The sequence below is a fragment of the Phalacrocorax carbo genome, chromosome 2, assembly GCF_963921805.1.
Source record: "Phalacrocorax carbo chromosome 2, bPhaCar2.1, whole genome shotgun sequence".
In the NCBI taxonomy this organism is placed as follows: domain Eukaryota; kingdom Metazoa; phylum Chordata; class Aves; order Suliformes; family Phalacrocoracidae; genus Phalacrocorax; species Phalacrocorax carbo.
In genome coordinates, this window is record NC_087514.1 from 66448125 (window position 1) to 66464793 (window position 16669).

At 44.4% G+C, this 16669-nt stretch overlaps 1 protein-coding gene across 1 annotated transcript in view; it reads left to right on the forward strand.

Annotated features, from left to right (window-relative positions):
• Positions 1–16379, forward strand: part of SCGN (secretagogin, EF-hand calcium binding protein) — a 32560-nt gene extending 16181 nt beyond the window's left edge. The window contains exons 6-11 of the mRNA XM_064441724.1: positions 1067–1144; positions 11205–11260; positions 13175–13220; positions 13338–13397; positions 14329–14397; positions 15742–16379. Coding sequence (XP_064297794.1) covers positions 1067–1144; positions 11205–11260; positions 13175–13220; positions 13338–13397; positions 14329–14397; positions 15742–15870 — 438 coding nt within the window. The 3' untranslated portion in view covers positions 15871–16379. The remainder of the gene's footprint in view (positions 1–1066; positions 1145–11204; positions 11261–13174; positions 13221–13337; positions 13398–14328; positions 14398–15741) is intronic.
• The last annotated feature ends 290 nt before the right edge of the window (positions 16380–16669 follow it).

The window sequence follows — 16669 nt, forward strand, 5'->3', positions numbered from 1 at the left end:
CGCCTCGCCCTCCTTGCCTATCCCTTCTGAAGGGTTTATACCCATCCATTGCAGCACTCCAGTTGTGCGAGCCATCCCACCATGTTTCCAGGATGGCAACTACATGCAGTTTTCCAACTGCACAATGGCTTCCGGCTCCCCCTGTTTGTTGCCCATGCTGCGTGTACTGGTGTAGATGCACTTCAGCTGGGCTACTGATCCCACCACTTTTTTAGGGCGAGAAGCCCTAATTCCTAAGTGACCGTTCTAAGGCACTTCCATGGTTTCTAGTACATTAGTAACCCCTGTGACTTCACTGCCATGTGGATCTCCATTCCCTACCTCCACTGACATGGCAGACCATCCCTCAAACATTGGTGTGTCAACCCCAGGCTTATCTAGGCAGTCTGGTTTTATCCCTTTCCCCCTTCAAATCTGTTGTTGCCCTGGCTTTCCTCATCTTGTGCCCCCCAAGAAGCCTCCTAAGCATGCCTCAACTTGGCTTTGCACATGTGCCTCTCCCAGCTAAACAGAGCCAAAGCCATTTTGTTTTTTTAATGGAATTTCTTCATAACCTCTTCCTGAGCCTGCAGATCTTCTGAACACTGATTTCTTTTTAAAGCTCAGGCTATTGAGGCAGAAGCCTATTCAGAAACTGGCCAGGAACAGAAGTCCATCCGTGGTCTGCAGACCCTCAGCTGACCTCTCAGCATGTGGCTCCAGCCTGAGCCCCACCAGAGACATAAGTGGATGCTTAAGTGTTTTGCTGAATGGCAAATATTTTGATTTGAGAACATTTAGCAAATATGGCAGGACTTATGTTATCTTTTGCTTATTTTGTGCTTTAATTATGACTTATTCCAGTATGCCTGCTCTGCCTGGGGAAATTTGGTTATTTTCTAATTTATTTGAAAAAAAGAATGTTTCAGCTAAGAATATGTGAACTTTATGTGAAACTGAAGACACTAGTACTAATCAGGAATGTGAAATTAGATTCATGCAACCCTGCTGATTTTGAATCAGATTTCGTACTGTTATTTCTTGAATCTACTCTAAAGAGTAAACTTTGTCTCTTTCCTTACTACAGGATTTCCTCCGAGATCTCTTTTTGCAGCATAACAAGATGGTTGCTGAAGTAAAGCTGGAAGAATATACTGATACCATGGTAAGAAAAGATATGTTAATATTGTTTAGACTATAGTACTGCCTAAATTCTCCTTCAGGGTCAATGTCTATAGGGCCATAAATGCCCTCTTAAAAGGTGTATTTTCTTCAAGAAATCCCTGTGGAAAGTTAGCACATGCTGCAGCTGTTTCTTTGCACTGCACTGGGCATCAGCTGTGAACAGCATTTCATATATTTTTCCTTTGAGTTGAACTGTTTATTATGAGAAAATAGCTCAATTTTACACCAAAGAAAACTGAGCCCTAAATCCATTTCAAAAAAGTAGTTGAGATGCATCTTTCTTCAGGGTACGTTCAGCCTCAGACAGATCTCCAGCTCCTTCTCTCCCTCCTAGCAAATTGTTTTGCTCCCAAGATATGCAGGTATCTGGCTCTTCTGCTCCACAAAGCTCAGCAAGCCTTGCTGGCTCCCTGCTGCTTCCCTGAAAGGCTGGGAGGTTGAAAGCGTCAACACTTCCCCTACCTTATCACAAGGTAGCTTTTATCCTGCCTGCAATAGCAACATAATATTTCATGTAAGTTTAGCATCTGTCACCTGGATTTCAGAGCAACTTATTATATCTAACCATCTAAAACCAAGAAAATAATAAAAAAAAAGCTCATTTCTGATATCATTCTCAAGGGCATTGTTTGAGTTCCACTAGCAGACATCTACATTTTAATTTTCTAAATGATTTTGAGTGGGACTGCCTTGATTCTTGGCACAAAATCTGTGTTTGTACCTGAAGAACAGTTTGGTATGCTAGCAAACAAAGAGCTGCCCACGTATTTTGCAATACCATGTTATGTATGCATGATGCATCTGTGCCTAGAAATGCACTCCTTTAGAGCAAAGTGAAAAACTGTACCACCATCACAGAAGAGTGTAGGTTTTTTGCATATTTATGGGACCGTGAAGGGAGAAGAATGCAAGCTACAGAAATTATTTTCCAACTGGCAGAACCTGAAAACAGTAAAATCCCATAAACTACAGCTAGAACAAAACCTTCCTGGTAGTGCTTGCAGGAAGCAAATAGCTTTTATGCTGCTCTGTTAAGGCTTCCATCCCCAGTGGCTAATCTCTGATCAGGTGCTGGGGAGTAGGCAATCTGAAGCTTCTAGACATTGGGCAGTTCATTTCCTCCAATTTCTTTCCCCTTCCAATAATTTTCCAAGAAAGGTCTGCAATTTCTGCTGCCCCAAGGCAGCTAGATATCAATGCAGCCCGAGGCTGACAGCCAGGAGGTCTGGTTTCTATTCCCATGGTTTTTTATAGATTGGCTTTGTATCTTTGGAGATGCAGTTTGGTCTCTACATTACAGGATAAGATTTGATCTAGGAAAAGGGATGCTTTGTATATCCAGGGTCCTCATGGTCCTCAAACTTCGGTCCTCATGAACCAGATTTGCATTTCAGATCATAAATCTATGATCTGAAATGCAAATCTGGTTCATGAGGACAAAAGTTTACAAAGCCACAATGCCAAAAGAATCAGGAATGTTAATCGTTACTAGAAAATGAGGAATGAGGAAATGAGGATATGGCAGGTGATTTTTTTTTCTTTGCGATTCTTTGCTATAAACTGAAGATCAAGGATGTTTACAAACACAGCTGATCCCAAGAGCTAAGGCAGGGTGTGAAATTACAACACACGTAATCTTACCCTGTGATATCCTGTAGTAAAATAGAAGATGTGAATTCTGTGTGTTACAGCAAAGCATCCACATGGACAGCATCTCTATGATAGCTGCATGGAATGTTTGCATGGGAATTTATCTGAAGTAGGAGGGCAAAATTACAAGGAGGGAATAAAGATTCGGTCTTACACTTGCAGTGCTGAATTAAAAAGGGAAAAGGGACTCAAGGAGCCAAGAGCAAAGGTATGATGTCAAGGCCCAGGACAAGGAGAGCTCTTTGCTTGCTTTCTCTGCTTTCCACGTGGAGTGGGGAGACACTGAAGTGCAGAGTCCCGATGGAGCTCTGTCACCCTCACGGCTGCCTGGGGAAAGAGGGGAACAGTGGCCCTTACATTTAATTCCTGAGGATTTCACAGACTTTCTGTTAGTAACCAGCCGTACTAATCCCTTCACTGCAGAGTGGAAAAGCTTGGATTTCTCTCCCCTATTACTTTGCTCCCACCCTGTTCTTGGTTTAGAGCACAAGGTCTTCAGGACAAGGACCTGTTTCTGCTGCACACAGCTACAGGGTCTGTCAGGGTGGCCCATCTATCCTACTCAGGGCTTTCAAGTGCCACTGTAACAACATTCAGGTGAAATAATCCGTGTCCCAGGGAGCTGTAAACCCATCTGTCTCCATAGGACTTTACAGATCTCTACCCTCTTTTCTGTATATCCACAGCTGGCTGCACACGTCTGAAGCAGTTACTGACAGAGTGGATTCTAGAGCCTTCTGGTGACAGGGATAAAGGGGAAAAGCTAGAAACTATAATTTTAAATAAGCTGGACCAGGCATAGGGAAAAAAATAAAAAGAAGACAAAAAAAAGCAATTTATGATTCTGTGCTGGGTATTTGCAGCTTTAGCTTGTGAGAGGTGTGAGCAGATATCATACTGACCAGGGCATGCTAAATATTTGCCACTTAATTATGCTGCTATGAATGATCTTACACCACATTCAAGAAAGCTGGGAAGAGGTAGAAAGTTTTTATTCTGGAAGAGATTGGTTGTCTCCAGAAAGGAACATCACTTTACTGGTTTGCTTGGAAGCCATTTCTTAAGAAGCTATTCTGTTTCCTTGTGACCTTGACAGCCTCTCTTCAGAGAACACTAATCTAGATCAGGGATCTGATGAACGAGTGGTGAACCCTTGGAAAGAAAACACGTAGTGAATGTGTTGGCATTGCACAAGCCCCATGAGTGTGCTAAATCAAGTCTTAAAGAGCACTAAAGCCACTGAGGAAAGTCACAGAAGAAGAACATTTGAATTTTCAAGACTTTTCATGAGGGAATTAAAGTAGCAACCCTGTGCTGAGGAAGCCCTTTTGCAGGCAGAGTTCTTGTTAGTTTTCATGCCTATGTATAAATATGTTTGTATTAATAGTCCTTAAGTGTGTATTAATATTTATTTACATGCACCCGCTTGCATGAGAAGATACATAGTCACGTGCAGTTCTGAACCCTTGAAAACAGTCTGTGGGTTTGTCGTCTTCCCATGGGTGTAGACCAAGAGCTGTTGGCAGGGAGCAGGTGCTTGTAGGCAGAAGCAAAGTCTTGTATTGCTCTGAGCCTCTCTGGGCAATGAGAAGGTGTCCCAGGGGTCCTGCAGTGCGTGCTCTGGGAGACAGGGTGGGCATAGCTGAAAATTGAGGTTTGTAAGAGCACGGTGAGAATATTCTGCCTTCCTGAAGTAATACAAGCTGGAGAAATGAAATCTTGCCCCCTTAGTACTTCATGGTGAGAAGGAGGCTGTGGAGGATGACAGCAGTACTAACAACCTTTCCCAATCACTCCCCATCTCCCCTCAGCCCCCAGAGTCAAGCTGTTATTAGGCTTCTGGGTCCTGGTGAAGTTTCAGCCCATGAACACCCAGTTCACATGTGCATTTGACAATATTTTGCCAAGGGTGACAGCTTACATACCTGTGTATGCACATAGCTGTGTACTTAAGCAAAATATTGCAAATGAACATGAATCATATCTAAGATATAGTTTCTGATGAAATTAAGTATTCAACCCTTTTTCTTCTGTAAGAACAAAATTCTCACTCAGCTTTTCCATCTTGGCATATGTTATTACCTTGTCCGTAGAAACACTGGTAGTTCCTATCTTCCCAGATAGCAGCATGCTACTTCTAGTTTTTAATCCTACTGTCTGCAAGCCATGTGCAGGGAAAGCTCATTACTGAGGCAAACTTCAGCAAATTAAGTTATGTATATTGCTGAAACAGTCACACATGGAATGCTGACATTCACTTTTTGCGTTGCCTTATGCTGATAATGTCAGACTGAGCGTAAAAATGTCCTTTAATTTGAGCATTATTATATTTTAGCAAAATGTAACTAGAACCTTCCCCAAGCCAGCATACCATCTTTGCCCACCACAAGCTAAAATTCTAGAGGGACGATAATGTAAGTGCAGTGACTAATAATTCAATAAGCATTGGTCCTGAACTACAGCGTTTGACAGTTAGTAGATGGAGATGGCTGAGGCGGAAATCTTAGTCCCAGAGAAGTCAATATGGAAATCATCCCAACTGTAATGATGCCAGGATTTTGCTGTGCTTATCTGCAAGTGTTCTCCTGGGGACTGAGGTGCGAACCCTGAGCATGCGAGCCTGCAGCTGACGGCTTCTTGTCTTCTCAGTGCAAAGGGGAACAGGTTGACCTCTCCTTGAAGATGATCTGTGTCCATGAGTATGTATTGTGGACTACCTTTATTGTACATTGCAGGGGTTTCTGATGCTTTTGTGGCTGCTGCCTGTCCCCTCTGCGAGGACAATGCTGTGCTCAGTGCCAATGCCAGTGCACTTAAGTAGGGAGAGAAAAGCCAGAGCACAGAAAACCCAGGTGATTTAGCCCCCTAACACCTTACTGGCCAAGCTAGCTTATCCGTGTTAATGAAGTCTCTTATAAACACCAAGGAAATGGTGTAATAATGGAAAGAGAAATATTTGTTGTATTGACAAAAGCCTAAGCAGAGTTTGTTATGTTTGTTAACATGCTGAGCAAATTTCCCAAAGCCCTAGAAATATAGTAGGAGTGGAGTATAGCCTAAAAGACTGGTTGCCTAAAGGAACAGTCTTTGTACATCCCTTCTCCTGGCAGTGGTTGATGCTGGCCTCCCTCCCAGGTGGCTCTGTAAGGATACTGTGCCCCCCAAGAGACTGCATCTCCAGTGATGCACTGATACTACAACTATCTTCTAACTCCAGCCACCACTATAGGAGCCCTGCCATCCCCAGAGAGCTTCCTTCTGGCTTTGGGTGGGTGCGATTCCTCTCGTTGCTTTGCTGTGTGTGATAAAGAGAGGACCCACACAGCTGAAGACAATGGAGGGAAATCTGCCTCCTATGTCCCTCCTAGGCTTAATCCCAGTGGTGCTGTCACGTCCAGTTTTGCACAACACTTGCTGTAGCATAAGCCAGGGGAAGCAGAAAATCCCATTTAAGCTCAAACTTCATTTCTGAAGATCAAAACCAACAGAACTCGGGAGCCTGCAGTCTTTTGAAAACCCCAGCAGATAACGCCTTGGTCTTTTAGGAACCAAAACACTCTTAGAAATCCTGAGCTAAATGACTCATCTAAATTACACAGGCAATCTGGTCTGGCAGAGCATTGAGCTTTTGTCCTGAGGGTAACTTGCTGACCACAGGGCCCTCCTGTCATGCTCCTATCCTTCCCTGAGGAAAGAAGCCTGCAGCTCAGGCACATGCATGTCTTTATACATCCTCAATAACTTTTGTACTCACTGGCCAATTTTAGTTACAGCTGTCAGGTATAGATGTCCCCAAGGTATATGTTTGTGAGAGAAGGGGGTCAGGCAAGAGCCAACTCTTCCCGTGTCCCACCTGAGGGATAAAACACTTTATTACACACAGAGAACCTGAATCAGAGAAGGTTTAAAAGCAGGCTTTAGTGACTCCACTGATCACAGAACTATTTATTTTGGTTGCTTACTTCTCTCCTTATCTCTGTTGCGGAAAATAATTCAGATTTATAATCTTATATTGCTCTTCAAAGCACGCGCGTGTTTGTCATATCCTGGTGTTTCAGTGTCCTTCTTTACACACCAGACCGTGAAAGCAGAGATATTTCCTTTGCTGAATTCAAAGCCAATGGCAGTTCTGATTTTGCACTTAAAAAAATGGGATGTAACAATTCTTATTTTGCAAACCCAGCTCTTACTTATGCTCTGTCTGCCTCAGAGTGCATGGACCACATTCAAACAAACAGAACTAAGACTTCCCTGGTGCACTGCCATTAAAATGTCAGTGAATTAATTTGTGCAAACACTTTAAAACACGGGGTAGCTTGACAGTAAAATATATGCATCATTTTATAAAGCATACTGCTGGATGCAACAAAGCTGTTAGTAAAACTGAGTGCTATTTAAACATGCCAGACCTTATCCTTAACTACATTGAGATGTTTCATATCAGCCCAGCAGCATAAATATACCTTTCAAGTGTGTAAACTGAACATCCATCAAGTTTAACATTTCAAGATGGTGTGTAAAGACAAAAGTTTAAATTAGAAACGATCTCATAACGATTCCAAATATCTACTCCCATGATGTACGCTTTGTCATATGGAGTGGGTACCCTCTGTCATTCTTTGTGTACTTATCTACACAATTAGCAGATCAGATCAATGCTTGAAATTTGAAAGTTTAATTAATAAACATTTCCCCAGGCTTTTCCCAAGTAATACAGCCCAAGATTGCCACGTAGTGGGTATGCATGAGCTCCAGTTGTCCAGATAATAGGATTAGGTCTATCTTATTAGCTGTGGTACCTGAACTAATTCAGTGAACACTATTCCATCTTCCCTACACATTTTTCCATCTTTCATGTGGAAGTCACCAGCCAAGAATTAGCTCAGCCTAGCTCTTCCAGCCAGACTTTTCTTTCTGTTGACTGGTATGGGCAATCAAAATATTGCATATGTTTGAAAATGTTATTCAGGATACTTGTTGCAGAAAAGGTGAAACAATTTAAAAACACAAAGATTCTCCCTTGGTATTGCAAAAGCAGAGCTGAGTGAAGGAGGTCACAGAGGGGAGCTGGTTAGACGCAAAACTGAAGACATGACTGAAAGTTTAATGTTAAGCTCAAAGATATGGTGCAAACAAAGCAAATTGACTGAGGATGTTGTTTTCATTAAGCGTTCCACTAAGGAAAGTATTATCTCTGCAGTTAAATGTGTTTTAATGGGATCTGCACTACTGCTGGGGTATTGTAAAGGGTTCAGAAATGGATAGAGTTGAAAACCACCAGCTCAGAAAATTGATAATGAAGCAGAAAGACTTTCACATCTAAACCACCACCTCTAATCTAGCCTGTTTCATTAAGGGAGCACAAAGCTCTTCATCCTCCTGGCTATCTCCGACTTCTGAAACTGTGAAAAACCACTGCATCCACAAAGTAGAGTAGATGCAGGGCAGGCGGGATGCCCAATGTCCCAAGACAAGAACGCTAGGGTGCTTATTTATTTATTCTGTGGAAAAAAGACTAGAGATGTTTCACTGAAAAAGAGTCTTGTGGCTTGTCTCAGACAGCCCTATGTGAAATGAAAAATGGGACCTAAGTCTGCCTTTTGCATTGGGAACCACCGGGTCTGTCCTGGTCCCAGAAGCTGCCACCACAGTCAGCATTTATAGGTGCTTACCAGAGAGCTTGTACGGAGGTCAAGACCTTGTGGACACGGAGATGAACTTCTCCCAAAAACTCTGTGTGTTTGCTTTCCTGAGGCATCACAGAGGGAAAAGCATATCTGACTCTGAAGTTGAGGCTGAAACCCTGGCTTTTAGTCTCAAGAGAGTAATTCTGAGATGCACAGAGATGCACAGAGAATGGGAGAAGATAGAAAACACATTCAGGAACTCAGAAATGTATAGGAGAATCCAGGTGAAGTTCAAAGAGTGCTAAAGGCAGTAAATTTTAGTGTGTTTTGGTAAGGAGTTTGTATTTTTGCGTGAAGAAGACTAGTGCAGTGCCTTCAGCCAGAGCTGTCCTGCCCCGGGCAGCAGAGTCTGTCCCTGAGAGCTTCACGCTGTGCTTCCCACCAAACGCTGCCCTCTCCCACCACGCCAGGCACACCACTGTATGGTGACTTCTTACAGACCGTGTGGGCAACTAATGCTCCTCCATGGCCTAAACAGCAGGATTTAGAGTGACATTTTCAAAAGTGCTTAAATTACTTTAGAGCCTATGGACTACGGTATTCCCACTGTACTTTCTCTATCTGGCTAAACAGGGGCTGTCTCCCTAAGTTTCCTTTATGGAGTTTTTTTCAGAGTAATAGCATAAGCTGGATGTTGTAAAGCCACCTGCCCTGGACAGTCTGCAAAAGTGAGCCAGTGAGGGTATCTCCCTCTCTCTTTACATAACAAACAAAATCAGGTTAGGCACCAATGTCCCATTTGGAGAGAGGCTTTCAAAATCTTAACTGGGATGATTTATTTCTAGAAGGAACACTAGCCATTTTCTATTACCTGCAGTATAACTCCTTTATCAGCCAAGAACTGAAAGTCCAGGTTTTAATCTCTGATGGCAGTGGGAGGCTGTCGTTGCAGGGACATTTGTGTTCTTGGCACCAGCTCCCACTCCCGTCCCTGCCTCCAGCCTTGTCCTGTTGTGGCCCCAGCAGAGACCAGGGAGAAGTCCCATATTGCAGTGGGATAACTGATGGGGCAGAAGGCAGGATGGAAGAAGGTAGATAAGCCGGACACGGACAACTTGGACTGATGCAGCATGAGAGAAGTCCTCAGGAGGGCTTGGCAGCTTTATTCATCCCTCCAGCTCTAAGGTGAAGGAAGATTCAGAAGTCTTTCTTCTGTCATTTAGTGGCTTTGCATAGAGCGTATACTCAGCAGAGGCCAGTGACACAGGAAAATGGCTTTCCTTGTGCCACTGAACACCTGCATGGCTCCCAGGATGTGATTTTTCCAAAGGTCTCAATATGAGCCTTCAATCATTCATAGGAATTTTAGACTGTTTTTTCAGTGGGAGGAAAAGCGAGCCCACACCGAGTGCTCTTCAAAAATCCTATCCAAACATCAGTAGTGTAAATCATGCAGAATAATTAATGGAGTAAAATCTTGTTGCAGAATCTTATCTAAACCCAGTGCAATGAAGGGTTACCATAGGCTCACCATCCTCAGTGTAGATGCCTGCCCTTAAGCAAGGGGCAGGGAGGGGCAGCACTGACAAAATAGGCACTGTGTTTATGCAGAGGCATAAACCTGTGAAATTGCAGGTCTCCAATTAATAGCTCTCCTCATGCACATGTCAGGCTCTGCCCCAGTTTCACTGCTGGGAAGTGCTTGGGACCTGCTGCTGGGTCTCCTCAGAGCTCCTGCATGGTCAGGCAGTGTCATAGAGGATGATCCTCTCCCTCTAAGCCTCCTGAGATGGGGACTGGTATGGGCCTTCTCCAGCAGATGTGCAATTAATTACACCAAAGATTTGTAGTGACCTGGTTACTAAATAAGCAAATGAGATTCATGAAGGTAAGATTAAAGCATATTTCATCACTGAGTATCTGACAAAGAATGACAACCCATTGTAGTAAAATATTAATCTTTCCCCACACACACAATGTGGAATATATTCTTTCTAGAACTTCGAGCCGTTAGTTATCCAGGTTTTCAACTCATTAAACATCTCCCCATCTTTCCCTGTAACAGACTCTTATTTGTGCCTTGCAGAGAAACACAGTACCACATACAATAAATAAATAAATAATATCTGGTGGTGACTCATCAAAAAGATCGTATTAAGGAAAAGATAATATTAAGGAAAGGCTTACTGTTTTGTTCACACAGATTAACCTCTTGACATTGGCAGCCTGAGTCTCCTTCCCAGTCTCAGCACTTTCTGACAGCAGGCTTTGAGCCAAGCAAATCCCACTGGCTTTAGTGGCGTAAAACCCCACCTTGAGTGTCTATCAGAAGATGACATCTGCACTTCGGCCACTTGGTAGCCACAGCAACAAAGATAAGGAAGGAGTCAGGCTGAAAGCGTTTAGAAGTTCCCTCCTTTTTTTGGCATTATTTTCCAGGGACCATGGCAAGGCCAGTATTTATATTCTTAAGGTGTTTGGTGGAGACCTGTCTTTATCCCTGTGTAAGGCAGAAAGGGAGCGGTGGTGCTCATATTTGATTGCTTGGGTTGTTGCTGTCAGAAAGCAGGAGGGGTTTGCTGTGCTTTTGTGCCACCCTTAGGCTTGGTGCTAGCAGAGGATGCCGTGCTGCCTGGGGCTTGGGCAAGCACCCCAAGCAAGCAGAGGTGAGGGCACAGGGCAGAGCAAAATGTATATTGGCCTTTTTGTATGTGTGTTCTCTACACGGCCTGTCTATTTTATCTCTGTCTTCTTGATTTTTAGATGAAAATCTTTGACAAAAACAAAGATGGACGGCTGGACCTGAATGACCTGGCAAGGTACGCTTTAATAATACTGGCGGGGTTTTTCAACTTGCAATGGCAGATCCAGGCAAGGTGCTGATCTCCCTCTGGGGACATGCATTTGAATCTTGCCTCCTTTAAAATTAAATCAGGTACTCTGATGCATGGTCCCCATTGCAATAGTCTGAGAACCTAGAGCTGGTGACACTGAGCAATGCCAGGTCCTGTTTGTGCATCACCAACACACTCTGGCATGATCCATGCTACCTCTGTGATGCTCCTCAGGAGATGATGAAGCAGCCAGTGGCACCATTTCTCCAAAAAAAGGATGGCGATCCCCTTCAGCAGGGTCACAGATGTGCATTTATTTCACATCATTATGTGCACCAGGGATTGCAAAGAATATTTGCTGCTTGTTTGAGGAATAAAGGTGCCACTGCAAAGGAACTTGCCAATGGCAGTAAGAAAGGATTTGGAGAGACAAGGTGAAGATGCTTGTGAATGAAGCTGGGGACTCAGTCATGGGCCTCTGTCTCTTTTCTGTCCTTGGTACCTCAGGAGCTTTTATATGATTTTTCACTGCATACAGATAGAGAGCATGCGTCTGTCTGTAAATGTATGTGCAGTGACTGGGTGAGAGTTTAAATGTGCAGGTTCAGTCTTAAAACACTGGTTTGGGGGATGAGAGGAGAAAGGTGCTGGTTTGCCACTGTTATTTTCTGCTTGGGATCACGATGAATGCCAGCACAAATAACTGCAGTGCATGTGGCAGTTCGCTTTGACCACTGAATATATGAAATAAAACAGAGGCAGAATGGACAATATCTCAAGGGGGTTGCTGTTGCATTTTCCTCTTAAATATGGTTCCCTCACTGCCCTCTTGCCCCATGTCAGCTGAGGCTACCCTCTGGTCTGAGCAAATTTCTCACATCTCAAACCCTTCAACATGCAGACACAGCTCAGCACACAGAATCACAGAATGGCAGGGGTTGGAAGGGACCTCTGGAGATCATCTCATCCAGCCCCCCTGCTTGAGCAGGCACACCCAGAGCAGGGGGCACAGGAACGCATCCAGGCGGGTTTTGAATGTCTCCAGGGAAGGAGACTCCACAGCCTCCCTGGGCAGCCTGTGCCACTGCTCTGGCACCCTCACAGGAAAGAAGTTTTTCCTCATACTTAAGTGGAATTTCCATGTTCCAACTTGTGCCCATTGCCCCTTGTCCTGTCGTTGGGCACCACTGAAAGGAGTCCAGCCCCATCCTCCTGACACCTGTCCTTTAGATATGTATAAGCATTGATAAGATTCCCCCTCAGCCTTCTCCAGGCTGAAAACACCCAGTCTCTCAGCCTTTCCTCATGAGGGAGATACTCCAGTCCCCTGATCATCTTGGTAGCTCAACACCCAGTGTCACAGGCTCTAAAAACCTCAGGGTTAGCAGGGCAGCTAGAGAGAGAAAAGCTTTTTTCAGTCCTGTGAGGGGCTTTAGGAGGGAGGAGAGGAAAGGAGAGGAATTTAGCCAGTCTCAGTGCTCAGGCTAATATTACTTTGTCCCTTACTTTTACAACCACCAATTCTCCCTCCAGAGAGAACAATAAATTACTTTCCTTTAATGTATCACAGCAATCCAGTTACGAGGAATGAGTATCTGGTAACTCTCACTTTGGACGCTGACCACCTCCATTGCGCTGGACCACCAGAAATGCTGTGGGAGAAGCAATGGTGCTAAGATACACATTTGCAGTGAGCCAAAGGGTGCTTGTCATTCCCCATCAGACAGGGAGAGAGGCATGTGCTTATGTAACAGCCCTCTGTAAATAATCCTGCAGGCGATTTTCTTTTTTAAAGGCCTATAATCTAAAATAGCTTTGCTTTACAAACCAGAAGAGTTCGGAATAGTTTGTGTGCAGATGATAAAGTGGAAAGATCGTAATTTAAATCTCTCCATTCAGGATTTTGGCGCTGCAGGAAAATTTCCTTCTTCAATTCAGAATGGATGTAAGTAGCACTATTTTTTGATGCATTGATCCTGTCTCTCTCAGCTAAGATAACCTGAGCCCAAACTCGAATCTTTTTATTTTTTCTTTTTCATTTGCTTGTCCTCTCCACATACAGGCCTGCAGCACAGAAGAAAGGAGGAGAGATTTTGAGAAGATCTTTGCACACTACGACGTTGTGAGTCCCAGAGGCCGTTCTCTTGTGGTCTTTAAATGACACAGATTTAACATATGCTGCTCAGACTTCTTCCTCCCAGTGGGTGCTGTGGGGGTCACTCAGGAGCTGCAGCTGTGCCTGAGTCCATGGGCCAGAGGGGCCCAGGTGCCAGGCTAGGGGTAAGGTGGGGACAGAGGGGAGCCATGCTCAGACACCTCCAGGCAAAGGACCCATTTTGACTTTCTCCATTGCCACAGCTAGTGCTGCTGCATTAGCTGTATCTTCCTGCAGGAGATGCAAGGGATGTAGAGGAGGTGGTAGCTTTAGCTCTCACAGTCTTTCACAGTTTGGGACATGCGTTGCCACCAGCTTGAAAAACAAAATGCCTTCCAGCACTGAACCAAGGGTTATTTAGGGAGTCTGGCCCAGGACAGACATGACCACCTAACTGTCTGTTAGAAATCTGCAATTCAGTTCTGCTTCTGACAATCACACAACTCCCTCAGAGTGGTAGCCAGCAAGCATCACAAAATGGTGGGAGATGTTGCTCCTGTTTGAGGGGAAGAGGTGGTTTGGGAAAAAGGAAGGGATCTTAAATATTAGATATAAAGAACTTGTTCACTGTGAGGGTGGTGAGACACTGGAACAGGCTGCCTAGAGAAATTATGAATGCACTCTCCCTGGAAGTGTTCAAGGCCAAGTTGACAGAGCTTTGAGAAACCTGATCTAGTGGAAGCTATTCCTGCCCATGGTAGGGGCAGTGGCGCTAGATGGTCTTTAAGGGTCTCTTCCAACCCAAACCATTCTATGATTCTATGATCTTTATGCTTTGATCTTTATTCTATGATCATTATTCTATGATCTTTCGCTCGGTGACCGGGTATACCTACTGACCAGTAAAGGTTGTGTTTTTGACTTACTGGAGCATTTTGATGTTTCTTCCATCTTTCAGAGTAAAACGGGAGCACTTGAAGGCCCAGAAGTGGATGGGTTTGTCAAAGACATGATGGAACTGGTCAAGGTAGCTTCCTGGCTCTTTCTATTTATTAATACCCTATATTTCCAAGAGGAAGGTGATTGTTTTGGTAAAGTTATATAAATAGAGAGGTTACTGAGAAGGTAGAGTCAAATTTCACTTTGATGAGCAGCAGAAATTAATGTCATGATCTCAGCATAAACACTGTAGAGCATTTCACCATATCACAGAAATTCTGCCTGATAAATTTATACACCTTCACTCAGCAACTGTATTTAAGAAAGCTCCATTCTAGCTCATACCCTGAATTAGGCAGTTGTTACAGCATCACAAGCTGGTTGACATGGATCAGTCACCAGAAGTTCTTTCTTCTGTTTCGCTGTGAATATGGTCCTCACCAGCACGACTTCATGGTTCGTTAGCTCATCACAGGGCTACACTTGAAAATGACTTGAGCTCTACCTCTAATCAAGAATGCCATGCCCAGTGCGTCACCAGTTTCCCACAGACAACAGAGTCCATCTGCATTGGATTACTTTGAGTTTCCAGACGCCGTCCAAGATACAGTTTTTGATTCAAATATAGTCTTATCTTTGGCTCCCTCTGAGCCTGAGCTGTTGCATTTCCACACAATGTGACCGTGCTCCCATGCCCGTTTAGCAGAGACTGCAGCTGCATGATGATGGCTGCATGTGTATGGACATTTTAGCCATGTGCTGTGTAGGGAACGGTGTGAGGACCGGTGGGATGTTGGATTTGTGCTCTGTGCCTGTATGCCCAAAAGAGTGAAGGTTGTACTTTCCCTAAGGGCCTTCATCAGCATCAGCCTTGGGCACCATAAGCTGTGCGTGTGAATTTGATCTCCTGAGCAAGTGGGAAGCAGAGGAAGCGGTACAGCTTTAGGAGCATACAGAGACAGTGTAGCCTGTAAAGTATGCCTTTAGCATTTATTTGATCCATTAAAGGTATTTTTAAATTGCTGGCTAGGCTGTAAAAATAGTAGCCTGCCAACAGAAATGCCGCATCACTCTTTATGTAGCAGGTTTGAGAGAGGAAACCAGATGAAAGCAGAGGTCCAGCAGTGCAGCAATCTGCGTTGCGCAACTTTCTGCAGACTTTTGTTTGATATGGATCAGATACTGATGGCCTTGTCTAAGCACAAAAATCATGTTGCATTTCCTTACAGTTACTCACAGTCCCATACCTCTTATGTTCTTGCAGGGCATCCTTTCCCCATTCTCTGGTCACTTCCCCACCTCATATGAGCTGATGTGGCGTCATTCGTCCTTGGGTAGATTTCCCTGCTGCTGCACAGCCTGCTGCTTTACAGAGTTGGGAAAATCCAGAGCTGTTTTCTCTCTCAGCACTGTTTTTCTCTTTTGCCTGCAGCCCAGCATTAGTGGGGTGGACCTGGACAAGTTCCGCCAGATCCTGCTCAACCACTGTGACGTGAACAAGGACGGGAAAATCCAGAAATCTGAATTGGCTTTATGTCTTGGGCTTAAAATGAACCAGTAGCCAGGAAAGCGCCCATGGCTGTGTTTCCCTTGTGAGATTTGCCTGCTGCTCCTCGTAGAAGTGTGTCTGTGCTGCCATGTGAGTGGTGGGGAGCAGGGGCACCACGCTGCCGGGCTGGAGACCAGCTGCACGAAGACACAGCAGAGTGGGCTCTGCATGGAGGGCCTCCCTGCTCCGCCACTCCCTTTGTGGTCTTCGCGCGCTGCCACCACTTGTGGGTCCCCTTAGCAATGTCTCTGCCCATGAGCACACCAGCAGCCCATATAAGGGGTTGCTGTTCTTCTCCTGCCCCCACGAAACACTGCCCTGCCTGTCCCATAGGATAGGGACAAGCATGTCCTTAAAAACATCCTGTCAGTGGTCTCAGAGTGCAGCTACTAGGTGTTTCTGATGGTCGCCTTATGTGTGAAGTCATTACTTTGGTAAGCATCGCGCTTTGTTTATGCATTTAAAATATTAGATGGATGACAGTGTATTTGTGCAGAAATAAAAAATGGCAGTTACAGAAATTCAGTAAGATTGGAGTTTATGTGTTATGTGCAGAAAGCCATCTGCCGCAGGCTGGCAGGCCATACGTAGTAGCCATTTTATGTAAAATGTATCAAACGGCAAGAGGTTTTGTGATGTCTATCAGCTGTGGTGTTTAAATCTGCCAGGAAATGAAACATGGTAGATCCTTCTCATGGGGAAACCACACATACCAGGAAATCATATCACCTCCAGGATGAAGCCACGAAGTAAAATCTCTTCTGGAGGAAGCCTTTCTTCCGACCCAAACTGAAATAATATACAAGGTTTC